Source organism: Physeter macrocephalus, chromosome 16 (assembly GCF_002837175.3).
Source record: "Physeter macrocephalus isolate SW-GA chromosome 16, ASM283717v5, whole genome shotgun sequence".
NCBI classification, from domain to species: Eukaryota; Metazoa; Chordata; class Mammalia; order Artiodactyla; family Physeteridae; genus Physeter; species Physeter macrocephalus.
This window is the reverse complement of record NC_041229.1, coordinates 18,530,705-18,545,433: the sequence shown is the minus strand read 5'-3', so window position 1 is coordinate 18,545,433 and position 14,729 is coordinate 18,530,705. Positions and strand designations below refer to the sequence as shown.

Sequence of the window (14,729 nt, the reverse complement as noted above, 5' to 3'; positions counted from 1 at the left end):
CCAAGAGTCTGGTAGGAGTCAGGATATAGGGCTCTACAGGTTAGGGCCAAAGGCAAGGCATGTCCTCCTCTGGTAGGCAGGCTCCTCAAACTTGAGGATGGTCACTCTGGGGGTTCCCTGTGGACTTTGGCTCACCTGCCCAGCTGCAGGTGAGAAGTGACCTACCCTCCACTGCTCTGTGACAGTTCCTTTAGCAGCACCTGCCCTGGAATGGCCCTGGGAAAGCCACCTGTTCGAGCACTTATAATTTTCTCTGTTCTGGGGGTCTCTCAGGTGAGAGGGCAAGTCCATGGACCCAAAACCCAGAGACACCCCGCCCCCCCCACCCAGGTTCAGCACCAGGAAGCTTTCCTGTATCCTCACTTGTATCCCCAGACAAGGACCAAGGGACCTCCCACAGTGGATGCCAGGAAAGAGGAAGGAAGTAGGGAGTTCGGAGAAAGGAAGGGGAGGCCACCCAGATGTGCTTCCCTAGGACACCTCCCTTCCCTCTACCATTGGCTAACTTTACCCACCAGGACAGCTTCACATCTGTCCAGAAGCCACATTTGTCTCTGCAGGTGCATTGTCTCCCCTCCTGCCCCAGGTCTCTGCGCTGAGCCCTTGACCAGATTCCTCCACAGCCCCACCCTGCTCTGTGTTCGTCTCCTCCCAGGCTGCCCCAGTCATGCTCCAGCTGTTCCCTGAGCCTCACCTCTGGCCCCTGGCAACAAGCCACCCCAGCAACTGGGCTAAGGAGTTCACCTCCCCCATGGTCAACCCCAGACCCAGCACTCACCCCTCTCAGGTTGGGGCCAAAAGCAGTGCCAAGAAGGGGAGCTCCCTGCAGACAGAGGTCCAGCCTCTCACCCCATGGATCCTGCTGACCCCTCCTGGGTGACCTTTTGCACGCAGAGACTGACTGGCAAAGAAACAAACAAAAAGCCATCAACAACCAAGGAAGCGTTAAGTCAGCCAGGCCAACTGATTCAGACCAGAAAATCGCCATTACAACTTTTTTACTCCAGACTTGCTATGGAGGGGTGGGTTCCAGGCCCCTAGCTCTACAATGGAGACCCCTGGCAGAGCCCTGAGCCTTTTATAAACCCTCAGGACTTATAAGTTGCATGAATAAATGAATCTACTTCCGCGTAGAGTTAGGTCCAAATCAAAGGGGGCCAACTGCTCTGGCCAGACTCCTGTTCCTAATTTCAGGACACCTTCCACTCCCAGCACCTACCCAGGATCAAGCTGGGGGGAAAAAATCACAGGCCGAGACTGAGGAGGGATACTGGGGCGGGGCAGGGTCTTTGGGGTGCTGCGCAGAGACGAACCCTCTTTCCGGTCCGGGCCCCCATCGCTGCCCGGGGCTTCGGGGCTCAGGCTGGCTTTCCCCGCCCTCGCAGGGCTGAACCAGTGCCTCCTCGCTCGCAAGGGGAAGGAGGGAGGGCCGCCCGCCTCCCCGTCCCCACCCTCCTGGGACCTGCCGCGTAGGAAGCGGCGGGTGCAGCCCGGCCGGCCGGGAGCGCGCGGGTATTGGAGGGCCCGGGCCGCGCCGACCCCATGGCCGCGGGCGTGAAGCAGCGGCTGGGCGGCCTCCCCGTCTTCACCCGCGACGACTTCGAGGGCCCCTGGCGCCCAGTGGCGAGCGGCGGCTTCAGCCAGGTGTTCCAGGCGCGGCACAAGCGCTGGCGGACCGGGTACGCCATCAAGTACCCCCGCTGTCCCCAGCCTGACACCATCAGGTACCCGCCTGGCTCCCCCCTCCTTTTGCGGAGGGAAACCCGAGGCCCGGGGAGCTCCCGAGGGAGGGGCGGCCGGGTTGAGGCTGAGGATTGTCCTCTCCACTTTTCTAAACTCTGTCCTGTGGCCTGAGCTCCCCAGCTACAGCCCTGTCTGTCTCCGGCTCTGAAATAAACTTGGCTGGGTTTGTGGAATCAAACCTATGTGTGAAATCCACAGAGGTCAAAGGTGAGCAGGAACTACCCTCCAAATATGCCTTTGTTCCATCCAGCCTCCCAAACTGGTCCCTCCTCCTTCTTTCCAGCCTCACCTTCCTCCCAGGTGTCAGCTTGGTGATGACTGCTCTGGATGACCCTCTGCCACCCTCCTACCCACCCCCTAACTCGCAGCGCAGGCAGGGCTGGGCTTGCTCAGAGCCTGTGGCACTTGGCTCAGTGATTCTCAGTGACCTGGGGGAATCACAGGGTCCACACCAGAGGCAACTCCTGTCTGGTGGGGCCCCAGCCCAGCCCGTGCAGGCTGATGGGGGCTTGGGAGGGGTGGAGGCTGCCCAGCCTGCTGGCCTGAGAGCCTGTCCAGGCCATTCACTCGCCGGCCCTCACACCGGCACTGCCAGCAGGTCAAGCCTGGAATGCTGCTGTCTCCGTCCTTGTTTTTGTCTCTGGCTTCTCCCAGGTCTCATTATACGTACTATGACCACTCCCTGGCAGGCCTCCTTTTCCCTCTTACTACCTCTTTCCCATTGCTTCCACCCATCTCTGCCCTCCCATTGCTTCAACCCATCTTTGCTGGTACTGGCTGTGCCCTCGCCCCTCGTGCAGCCATGGAGACTCTTGAATGTGAAGTCTGAGATGATAACCATGTCCTCCTCCCAAGCCTCCTGGGACATCACCTAGAGCGCCTTGGGGGTGCAGGGAGCAACTCCTATTGGCATCTTTTCTGGTCATTCTCTGTGGTCACTATGCAAGCTCCCAAGACACAGCCTCCGGTCCCACACACCCAAGTCCCTTCTCTCACTCCCAGACCCCCACCTGCTTAATGAATAAGGGCAAAGTGAGATAGCCCCAGACTCACCCACCTTCTTCCCTCAACATCCTGGCTTGGGAGTAGAGTCAGGTTATTCTAGGATCTATTCAAATCATTTACAGCCTTTGAAGCAAAGAACAACAGGAAACAGATGGCATTGACAAGACTACTCATGAGACATTGACAGTAACTCCCATCTCAGTTGCCTTCCCAATTCCAGGAATCCTTGGGTGGAAAGGACTAAGGGATTTCCGGTAATCAATGCCTGCCACGTGTGGAGTGCTATACTAGGAGTTTCATGAGTATGACTTCACTGAATCCTCCTTCCATCATCTCATTCATTTGTCCTCCTGATGAATGTTTATTGCTCACCTACTATGTGCCAGGCTCTGTGCTGGACCCTGAGATATAATGATGAATGCCACAGACATGGCCCTGGAGATATTCTCCTGGAGCTTGCAGATAGGGGAGAAAAGACATTAATCAGATAACCCCACGTGTAAATGTAAGTGTGCTGCTGTGAGAGGTGCAAGAAAGGAGAGAGTTGTGGTTCCATGAAGGCTTATTATTGGAGTTTGAGATCAGAAAATGCTTCCCTGAGGAAGTTACACTTGAGCTGAAATATGAAAGATCAGTCTGAGTTAAGTGGGTGAAGAGAGGAAAGCTTTCCATGTTGAGTTTCAGGTGCCTTTAAACAACCAAGAATAATTGTCAAGTAGACTTCAGAGTAAAGCTCTGAGCTAACAGTATTAAAATTTGTGAGTCATTTGTTATAGGTGTATTTGAAGCTAGGGCATAGATGACGTTCACTCATTCTAAGCACTAAGTGAACAAAACAAAGCCTCTGCCCTTGTGGAGTTTATAATCTAATGAAGGAAGACAGAAAACAAACAAACAAACAAACAAATATTTTTATCTATATCCCTTACAAACCACCTGACATTTTCTTTGATTAAAATACCTAAGGAGAGTTGAGTAGTCTGATCTTCCAAAAAAATTTTTTGATCTTCCAAAAAATAGTAATTTGTGGGCTTTTTTGCCCAAAATGTTAAGATTTTATTTACCAACCTTCTTTGTTGTACAGAAAGTAAAAAATGCTGTTTACAATCTCAGTGTAAGTGGTAGCTACACATGGTTGACTTACCAATCGCAGCTCTCCACCCTACCGCGAGGGCCTTACACGAAACTCTGACAACGCTTATAATTTTGTTGTTGCTTATAAATTTGTTATAATGCTTGGTGGTAGATTTCCGAGAGGGACTAAATGTCACAGGAACTCTTCTTTGGTTCTTTGCGTAGGTGGGTGTCCTAGGGTTTGTATCACAGATTAACTTTTATTATGAATGAGAAGAGAGCCACTGGACAGTCCTGAGCAGAGAGTGACATGCTCTGACTGACATTTTAAAAGTACCACTCTGGCTGCTGGTGGAGGGGAAGAGAGAGAAGCAAAGGCACTAGTTAGGAGGCTTGGGCCAAGGTGCCAACGGATAGAGGTGGTCACCAGTGGTCAGATTCTTGCTATATTTTGAAGGTAGAGCTGACGGAATGTGCTGAGGGGCAGCTTGTGGGAAGGAGAGGAAGAGAGGAGTCAAGGATAAGCAAGATCTTTGAGGACTAGAGGGATGGAGGCCCCATTCACTGAGATGGGGAAGGCTGAGGGGGGAGCGGGTTTGAGGGGGGAATCAAGAGTTCAGTTTTAGACACGTAAAGTGTCGAATACCCAGTTGGAGATGCTGAGATTGCCTAGAGACAGAGTACGGAATGAGAAGAGGAAAGAGGAGGGCCTGGAACTGGGCCTAATGATCAGGTAACACAATAGGAGCCTGCAAAGTAGGCGCTGACCCTACACTGAGAACGGAAAATTGCTTGTAGGCTACAGCAACATGGGGGTCATCGGTGACTAGCAACAGCCTGTCAGTGAGGCATTAAGACCAGAAACCAGATGAAAGGGGATGGGGGGAGATGAAGAAAAGAGAAAGACAACAGGTGTAGCAAACACTTTTAAGAAGTCGGGGTGTCCAGGGGAGTTGTGCAAGTTACTGCTGTTCCCATTTTACAGTTAAGAAACTGAGGCCCAGAGAGTTTGCTTGTTCAAGGTCATACAGAGAATAAGGTGAAACTGGGATTTGAAAGCAGGGCAATGCGATCCCAGATCCCTTGCTTTTTCCACTTCATGACAGATGTCTTCTCAGTTCTTGTGACTTCAAGAGTACAAGAGGAGACAGATTAAAAAGATATATATATTGCAGAGGTGGAGGGGAGAGTCCTTGAACAGTAGAGAAGTAAAGACAAGAACGGCAGAAACCAGGACTAGCCAACCTGTCCAGATGCGAGGGAGAGCAGGTGCTTTTCCCTGCAGCTGAGGAGTCTCTGGCTGGCTTCCCAGGGAGGCCCTGTGAGCACATTTCCAGCAGCCTCTGACTGCAGTGCCAGTGCAGCTTTGCAAATACTCTGCTTTTTAAAAATGTCATTTCTCCTTAATCTTCATGCCTGCAATCCCAGAACAATTTATAACAATTTGCATATTTACTGTTTTGTGGCACGTACAGTGAAAAGGGTGAAAGGTTTGCAAATGCTTATTTTGTAAGGCTTTCTCTTAAGTACTGACTTCTGTTCAGTTCAACAAACATGCCTTGTGCTGTACGTGGCCATGTGCTGTGGGGAGTACCGAGATGAAAACTTATACTTCATCTCCAAAATGGAATCCCATGCAGCCATTACCGAGCTTGCTTTGAGAGAATAACGATGCAGGAAGTGCCCTGCTACACCAACAGGGAAAAGCAGATCGCAAAGCCGCCCACACTATGTGATGGCAAGAGGAAGTGGAGGAGAAAGGAGTGACAGGGAGGGAGAAAAGGAGAGAGGTTCCTTGAAATGTATTGTAAAAGGATATGCTAAATTATTAACAGAGGCCAACTCTGGAAAGTTGGGTTACTGATGATTTAATTATTATTACTATTATTATTATTATTATTATTATTATTTGACTGTGCCATGAGGCTTGCGGGATCTTAGTTCCCCGACTAGGGATTGAACCCAGGCCCCACAGTGAAAGCACTGAGTCCTAACCACTGGACCGCCAGGGAATTCCCTAATTTTCTTTTCTATTCCCTAGATGTTCTACAAGGTATATATATTACTTTCATCATCAAAAAGGCAATAAATGATATATTTTTTCAATATTTTTATTGAGATATTGAGATGTACAATGTTGTGTTAATTTCTGCTGTACAGCAAAGTGATTCAGTTATACATATACATATATATATACATTATTTTTTTAATACTTTTTTCCATTATGGTTTATCATAAGATATTGAATATAGTTCTCTGTGCTATACAGTAGGATCTTGTTGTTTATCCGTTCTATATATAAAAGCTTACATCTGCTAACCCCACCTCCCACTCCATCCGTCCCCCAACTCCCTGCCCCTTGGCAATCGCCAGTCTGTTCTCTGTGTCCTTGATTCTGTTTCATAGATAGGTTCATTTGTGTCATATTTTAGATTCCACATATAAATGATATCATAGGGTATTTGTCTTTCTCTTTCTGACTTACTTCATTTAGTGTGATAATCTCTAGTTGTATCCATGTTGCTACACATGGCATTATTTCATTTTTTAATGGCTGAGTAATATTCCATTGCATATATGTCCCATATCTTCTTTATCCACTCATCTGTCGTTGGGCATTTAGGTTGCTTCCGTGTCTTGGCTATTGTGAATAGTGCTGCTATGAACATAGGGGTGCATGTATCTTTTTGAGTTATAGTTTTGTCTGGATATATGCTGAGGAGTGGGATTGCTGGATCACACGGTAGCTCTATTTTTAGTTTTCTGTTTTCCATAATGGCTGCACCAATTTACATTCCCACCAGAAGTGTAGGAGAGTTGCCTTTTTTCCACATCCTCTCCAGGATTTGTTATTTGCAGACTTTTTAATGATGGCCATTCTGACCATTGTGAGGTGGTTCCTCAATAAATCATATTTTAAAAGAGAAGCAGGAGGCATAATTTTGGTCCTCCATGGGCTTGCAATCTCCTAGGGGAGGTAGACATGTAGAAGTGGCCAGAATAAATGGCAGGCTTTTTGTGGCCACCTCTGTAGAATGGGCTGGCTCCTAAATTTGCAGACCCCTTTACTTCCTGTCTTGTTGCTGGAGCCATCTGGACCCTAATCTATGCATCCACTGGGCATCCCCTCGTGTCTCTTTCCCCCTCCATTACCTTGCAAGCTCCCAAGGCATCTCTGGGTCTGCACAGCCTGGTATCAAGTCTAGTTTGTGTGTCCTGCTAGTTGCTCTTGTAATTAAAGGGTCAGCTCCTTCCATCTCTCGCTCCTGCCCCTCCATAGCTCTGATGTTAATTGCCTCATTGAAGAAGCAACCAAAATGGAGAAGATCAAGTTTCAGCACATAGTGTCCATCTACGGGGTATGCGAGCAGCCCCTGTGTATTGTGATGGAGTTCATGGCCAACGGCTCCCTGGAGAAGATGCTGCCCACCCACAGCCTCTGCTGGCAGCTCAAGTTCCACATCATCCATGAGACCGGCTTGGCCATGAACTTCCTCCACAGCATTAACCCACCACTGCTCCACCTGGACCTCAAGCCAGGCAACATCCTCCTGGACAGCCACATGCATGTCAAGATAAGGACCCTAGTGAATCCCTCTGCCCCCTTTCACTCCAGAGCCTTCTTCAGATGAACAGGATTATCTACTGCCTGACTGGCCTGTCAAGAGTTTTTGTTGTTGTTGTTGTTGTTTTTAATATTTATTTATTTGGCTGCACCAGATCTTCGTTGCGCCATGTGAGATCTTTAGTTGCGGCATGCGGGATCTTTAGTTGTGGCATGCATGTGGGATCTAGTTCCCTGACCAGGGATCGAACCCGGGCTCCCTGCATTGGGAGTGTGGAGTCTTAGCCACTGGACCACCAGGGAAGTCCCCTGTCAAGAGTTTTAAGCAGCTCCCTTCATGGACAAATACCGAAGGCAGGGATCACACCTAAAACAGATAGATGCACAATGAAATTTGGTGCATGAAACTGGGTATCAGGATATCTGCAAAAACCCTCTTTGGATATCAGTCTTCCATTTCTCATGTGGGTAGAATAATCTCTATCCCATTCTTTGCTTCAAGTGAGAATGTGTGTAAATGAGATGTTCTTAAGAAAGGTCATGATGGCCATTTTTTCACTTCCTAAAACATGCCCCGCTTTCATTTCTGCCCCAGGACCTTTGCACATGCTGTTTCCACTGCCAGGAACAGTGTTCCCCCACTCCCTCTTTATCCAGCAAAGGCCTACACATCTTTCAGGTCTCAGCTTAAACAGCACCTCCTCAGGGAGGTTTTCTCTGATCCACCCCCGTGGGCCCCTGTTATATACCCTCACTGTACCTCTCTTTTCATACTGCTAACCCCAATTGTAAGTATATAGTCATTTGTGAAACTGTTTCATTAGTGACTATACCCCCTATTTGAATAAGCACTTAGGAGAGTAATGGGAGCGAGGGTTTCATCATTCTTATCTGTTGCCTGATCCTCAGTATCCAGCCTAGTTGGCACTCAGTGAATTGTCAATTTATTGATGTATGAATGAATCCGTGGATGGAAGCAAAGTCAGAGATAAATATACATGGTGTCAGTGCTTCAGGGCCCGTGAAAGTGGGATGAACAGAAGCTCACCAAAGACGCCACTTTATCCACAGTTCCTTTGGGTAATGGCCACACCTACCAAGTACTTACCATATGCCAGGCACTGTTCTAAGTGCCTTTTGCATATTTCCTTATTTAATGCTCATCATAGCACTGTGAGTTAAGTACTTGTCTTGTTTCCCTTTTACAGATGAGGAAATGGAGGCTCTGAGAAAATAAGTAACTTGTTCAAGGTCATCCTGTGGTACATGGCAGTGCTGCGAGAGAGCTTATGGTCTCAGCGGCTACACTACACTGGCAGCGAAGATAGTGTAGTGTAGTGGGATGAGAAACTCAGGCAGTTTTCTGGAGGCAAGACTGCATTGCCCCCCATCCCCATCCGGGCTTCCTCCCAGGTTTCAGACTTCGGCCTGTCCAAGTGGATGGAACAGTCGGCCCAGATGCAGTACATCAAGAGGTCAGCTCTGCAGGGCACCCTCAGCTACATCCCCCCGAGATGTGTCTGGAGAGCAACACGGGCCCAGGGCCCAAATACGATGTGTACAGGTGAGATGGAGGCTGGGCTCCAGGCCACATACCCAGGGCGTAGCCTGTTGTCAACGCCCTGCCTGGACCCCAAGGCCCAAAGGACAGGGCAGGACAAGGATGAGGTCTGGCCACTCCCTGCCCACGTCGGAGGAGGAGGGATGCGGGGGCATTCTGGCTGGAGAGGCATTGCCTGGGTTTGTGTGGTCCATGAGGCCCCCCTGCTGGATATCCGAGAAAGCCACTCAGGGGGCACTTTTCCCTGTCTGCAGCTTCGGGATTGTCATCAGGGAGATCCTCACTCAGAAGAAACCGTATTCAGGTAGCAGGCGACAGTGACACCGTCAGATGGGGTCCTGGAAGGGACTGGGAGGCTGGGGGTTCGTGGGGGCAGGGGCAGACGGCAGGTTTTTGTTGGGGACCGTATTGCTCTTTAAGGGTTCCCATTCTCACCCTCCTTCCTTCTTCCCCCTACTTTCTAGAGCTCACATGACCGTGAAAGAAAGGGCAACCCTCAGCCCAGACCATACTTTCTGCCTCTAGTTCCTTTGCTTCAAAGTGTTCTTTCCTGTCTCTCTCACCCCCAACCCTGCCACCCAGGTGTCAGGTAAATAGATTGTCAGGGAATTTGGATAATCCAGCAAAGTTCAAAATCAGAGCCTGTAACTAAGCCTGCTGGTCAGTCCTGCCGTCTTTGGACGGCAAAAGCCCGCAGTGAGGGGCCATGGCCGGTCTCGGCCTGGGAGGGGTTGGAGCTGGACCAGAGACCCAGCTGCTCAAATCTGAGCCTCAAGTCAGCCTGCAATCTGGTTATTAACTCACTGTGCATTTATGGGGCCCCTGCTGTGTGCACCTCCCTGTCGGGATCCTCAGAGCCCCCATCCCCTGCCCAGCCCCTCTGGCCCTGCCTCAGTACCCGCACAGCCTGGGCCCCCTCTCACAGGCTTCAACATGATGACCATTACGGTGAGAGGGGCCGCAGGCCTGCGGCCCTCCCTGCAGCCTGTCTCTGATGAGTGGCCGGCTGAGGCCCAGCAGATGGTGGACCTGATGAGGCGCTGTTGCGACCAGGACCCCAAGAAGAGGCGCTGCTTTCCAGGTTCTCATCAGCCTGATGTACACAAGGATGAGGGAGATGGGTGGGGCTGGGGGGCCCGCGGGCCAGGAGCGGTGATTGAAGCCCCGGGCCACTCCTGAGAGCTCTGCAGGGAGGGCCCTGCGTGGCACTAGGGCAGACTCTGTACCGCAGTGCGGTGTTGGCAGGGGGTGGGAGGGTTGGGGGGTGTGGATGGCAGAGGGCCAGTGGCAGCTGAGGACTGCGGTCTGGTCTCTTTGGGTTAATGTGTAACCCTATGGGAGGTAGAAGAGAAAACCTTCATCGCTGGAAGGCATCTGGGCCCGGCTCTGTTGCTTCTGAGACTCCAGTTAGCCTGCATCGTCTCAGGCTGCAGTGTCCTCATTTGTAAAATGTTCCCAGACCATGAGATCACAGGCATGATGGATCCTGCGGTCATCCACTCCTTTAAGGACTATGCAAATGTATGCATGTGTGTAAGCGTGAGCATCTTAGCGATCGCCTAGTCCTGCCCCCTTGCTTTATGGAACAGGTCTGACCCTCCAAAAGGGTCAGAGACTTGCCAAATGTGGCCCCACATTTGAGCCAAGGCGGGACCCTAGCTTGCCTGCCTCCTGGTGCACACGGGTGGATGCCCCTGAGCCCAGGGATGGGCTTTGGGAGGGGGGACATGAGACATATTAGGGTATTTAAAATGGGGAAGAACTGCAGGCCAGCCTGTCACTTCTTTTGCTTTCTCTGTTTCGTGGAGTAGACATCACGGTGGAGACAGACATGCTGCTGTCCCTGCTCCAGAGTCCTGTGACTGACCCAGAGAGCGAGGCCCTGGCCAGGAAGGTGTCCTGCACAGCGTGTCTGCGCCGGCCCCGGGAGGTGAGTGCGTGTGGGGCGGGCCTGGTCTCCGGCAGGCACTGAGGACGCGCGCACAGGTCCCTCCTCACGAGGCTGCCTGGCTGAGGGGCAGGTGGGGACCGGAGCCAGTGCACGCTCTGCTGGCCAAGCCAGGCAGCCACTCGGGGACACCTTTTCTTAACTTGCTCGAAGATGCTCTAAGCGCTGGTGGTAGCCGTGGCTCAGAGCCTCTGAGAAGGACATGCCATCCCTCACATGTGTGACATTAAACAGAGCCTGTCCTGCAGAGGGAGACCTCGGCTCTCCCAGGCTCTCACACCCTACAGGTCAGCGTCATCCTGGCTCTGCTGTCTTTTCCCTCACCTGGGAACCAGCTGTGGGCTTCCGTGGGGCTCCTGGCTGAACCCACAGGGCCGCCCTGCCTTCCCTGTGGCCCAAGGGGAAGTCAAGGCCCTGGGCCACCTCTTTCTGGCAGGGCCGCCTCTGCTCGGGGGTTTCCCCTAGACACAGCTGGTGGCAGGGATATGAGAGAGGAGGGGGTCTCCTAGGACAGGGTGGAATGTGAGTCCTGACAGGTGAAGGGAGGAGTGGAGGCCGGCATAGGCCAGCACTGCCCTGATCATCTGATCCGCCCCGTGTCTTCTGGTTCCCCCTCCCCAGGTCAGTGAGGAGATCAGCCAGGAGCTAACAGACAGCGGTGAGTCCAGAGTGCGCAGCTGGACCCAGAGAACCCACAGCGGAGGAGAAAGTGGACTCAAACCATATCCTTTCCGCATCCTCCCTGGCCCACCCTCGTCCCCCGGCCTGTCACAAATCAGGAGTCCCTGTTCCCTTTCCTGGCACCCGGCCCTATGCTCCAGAAATGCACATGCCCCCGGGGTCCTGGCTCTGCTTCCCCTTCAAGTCTGTGTCCTTTCGAGGCCGGACTCCTCCCTTCCTGGCCTGGGAGGAGGAACATCAGTTTTCAACTCTGGCTGCATATTAGAATTACTTGGGGAATGAAAAAGTATACGATGCCTGAGCCACCCTAGAATAATTTAATCAGAATCTCTGGGGCTTTGGGCTGAGCAGTGATTTGCATTTGTTTGTTTTTTTTTTTGTTTTGGAAATTGTTGCTTTTAATTCTAATACACCACTGGGTAGAGCAGGAGGAAGTGGGTCCTTAATGGCGCAGGAGGAGTTCAGATCTCAGAGCTCAACTGCAAATTTATCTCCAATTTGCATTTATTTCCTTTGTGCCAAGCACTGCTGGGGAAGTTCTTACCTACATGATATGATTTGTCCTCCCAGTGGTAGCATGAGGTTGGGCATTGTTCGTGTCCCCTTACAGATCAGGAGCTGGAAACTCAAAGAGGCAGAGAGCACGTGATGCTAAGAGGTAGAGTCAGGATTTGCACCCCGGCCTCTTTCTGCCTCGTCCTTACGGGAAGAACTGCCAGAGTCAGTTCTCCAGGGCAGCGGAGCCTGCATAGAGATCCGGGATACCGGGAAAGACGTTGCCGTCACTCCTATGTCTTTGTTCCTGGCTGGTACTTCCAGGAGGCAGAGGGTGGGCCGAGATGACCTCTGGACGGGTCAGAGGTCCTCTTCTCAATCTCACCTTCCTCCCAGCAGACTCAGGAGACTACTTGAAGCGGGTCCTGCCTCTCTCAGACAGCGAGAGCCTGCTGCTGAGCGATGAGCAGCTGGGCATCCGTGAGAACAAGGTTACTGCCCTCCACTTCCTGGTGGCTCAGGGCCTCCTGGAGCGGGTGAGGCTTCTGCTGGTCCAGGAGGTCGACGTGGACTGCCAGACGGCCTGCGGCTACACTCCCCTCCTCATCGCCACCCGGGACCGGCACCACGACCTCTGCGCCCTGCTCCTGAAGCACGGTGCCGACGCCAACCTGGTGGACGAGGACGGCCGGGCCCCGCTGCACTTCGCGGCCCAGAATGGGGCCGACCGCGCTGCCCGCCTCCTACTGGACCACGGGGCCCGTGTGGATGGCCAGGAGCACGAGGGGTGGACCCCGCTCCACCTGGCTGCGCAGAACAACTTTGAGAATGGGGCACGGCTTCTGGTCTCCCATCAAGCTGACCCCAACCTGCAGGAGGCTGAGGGCAAGACCCCTGTCCACGTGGCCGCCTACTTTGGCCATGTCAGCCTGATCAAGCTGCCGACGGGCCAGGGGGCTGAGCTGGATGCTCGGCAGAGAAACCTGAGGACACCACTGCACCTGGCGGTGAAGCGAGGCAAAGTGAGGGCCCTCCAGCACCTATTAAAGAGTGGGGCGGCCGCTGATGCCCTTGACCAGAGAGGCCACAGCCCACTGCACATCGCCACCGCCAGGGGCAAGTACCTTATCGGCAAGATGCTGCTCAGGTACGGCGCCAGCCTCGAGCTGCCGACCCACCAGGGCTGGACGCCCCTGCATCTAGCAGCCTGCAAGGGCCACCTGGAGATCATCCACCTGCTGGCTGAGAGCCACGCAGATGTGGCGGCTCCCGGAGGCATGAGCTAGACCCCCCTGCACCTGGCTGCCCGTCATGGGGCAGAGGTGGTGGTGTCCGCACTGCTGCAGTGTGGGGCTGACCCCAATGCTCCCGAGCAGTCAGGCTGGACGCCCCTCCACCCGGCAGTCCAGAGGGGGGTCATCAGCCTCCTGGAGCACCATGCAGATGTCCATGCCCGCAACAAGGTGGGCTGGACACCTGCCCACCTGGCCGCCCTCAAGGGCGACATGGCCATCCTCAGAGTGCTGGTCAAGGCCGGTGCCCAGCTGGACACCCAGGACAGGGTAGGCTGCACGCCTCTGCAGCTGGCCCTCTGGAGCTAAAAGCAGGGCATTGTCGCCTTCCTAGAGGGCAAGGAGCCCTCACTGGCCATTCTGTCCGGGGCTGAGCCTGGAGCCCAGATGGAAGTTTAGACAACCTGCGGTTTCCTTACCTGTAAGGAAGAGAGGTTGGTGGAAGTGAAGCTGGGCTTCTGGCAGGCCCCCTTCCCTGTCCTTGCCAGCTGCCCCTTTGACCTTGAGAGGAGATGGGAACCTGGTCCCCTGGGTGGTGGAGGGATGGGGAGAGGAACACTGAGGTTGTAGCTGGGGAAGGGGCCCCTGGCTCAGAGATCTCCTTTCAGCCCTTCCTCCATGTGTGTCTCTAGCCAACTCTCAGCCTCCTCCTCCTGTACCTGGACTCAAGCCCCCAAAGTGAGTTCTCTGTTTATTCCCAAGGTTCCTGCCACCTTTAACCACTTGCCCCTGAGTGCACAGGGGCCCTTGCATCCTAGAACTCACTCTGAAGAAGGAGGGAGGCACAGAGGAGAGGGAAGTGTTCCCTCCCAGCTCACGTCTGTGTGACTTGGCCCCTTTCTTCGGGCGCGGTCAGGACAGCCAGACCCCCGTGCTTTGTGCAAGGGCAGGAGCTGAAAAGTTCGGAGGAATTTTCCACTTCCAGTTGAAAGCCCCAGCCAAGAGCCTGTTGCTGCACCGACCACCTTCCTGGCGGCTCTGGTCCCAGGGCCCAGCTCTGCCTTACAATCTCTTGCGGGGAAGGGAGGGTCTGCTCCAACCGCCCACGAGTGATCCTACATGGGACGCTTGGTCCCTGGTCCCCCACCTCACCCTTCACCCTTTGCTGTGTCCAGTTATATGGCTGGTTTCAAATCTGACTATCATAAAGCTGTGGATCTGAGTCCCCGCCTTAGAGGTGGACTGACCCGTGGCACCAGGCTGGCTATGGGGGCTGGTGGTGTCAGTCTGGCGTATGCGTGTGCACGTGTGCGGTGTGGTGTGTGTATGATCGTGTGTGAGTTTCCGCTTGGGAGGAGGCAGGGGCAGACGTGGGGAGGTGGACGGTGGTGATGTCACCGGTGATGCCCAGATACCTGGAGGGGA

The 14,729-nt window shown here is 53.2% G+C and overlaps 1 protein-coding gene across 1 annotated transcript; it reads left to right on the top strand.

The window, feature by feature from the left end:
• The first annotated feature begins 1,494 nt into the window (after positions 1 to 1,494).
• On the top strand, positions 1,495 to 14,513 carry ANKK1 (ankyrin repeat and kinase domain containing 1). The gene is given in 9 exon segments (XM_007109509.3): positions 1,495 to 1,724; positions 7,103 to 7,409; positions 8,801 to 8,888; positions 8,891 to 8,951; positions 9,203 to 9,252; positions 9,874 to 10,029; positions 10,760 to 10,878; positions 11,518 to 11,554; positions 12,472 to 14,513. Coding segments are annotated over 9 exon segments (2,292 nt in total). The 5' UTR covers positions 1,495 to 1,542; the 3' UTR covers positions 13,764 to 14,513.
• The last annotated feature ends 216 nt before the right edge of the window (positions 14,514 to 14,729 follow it).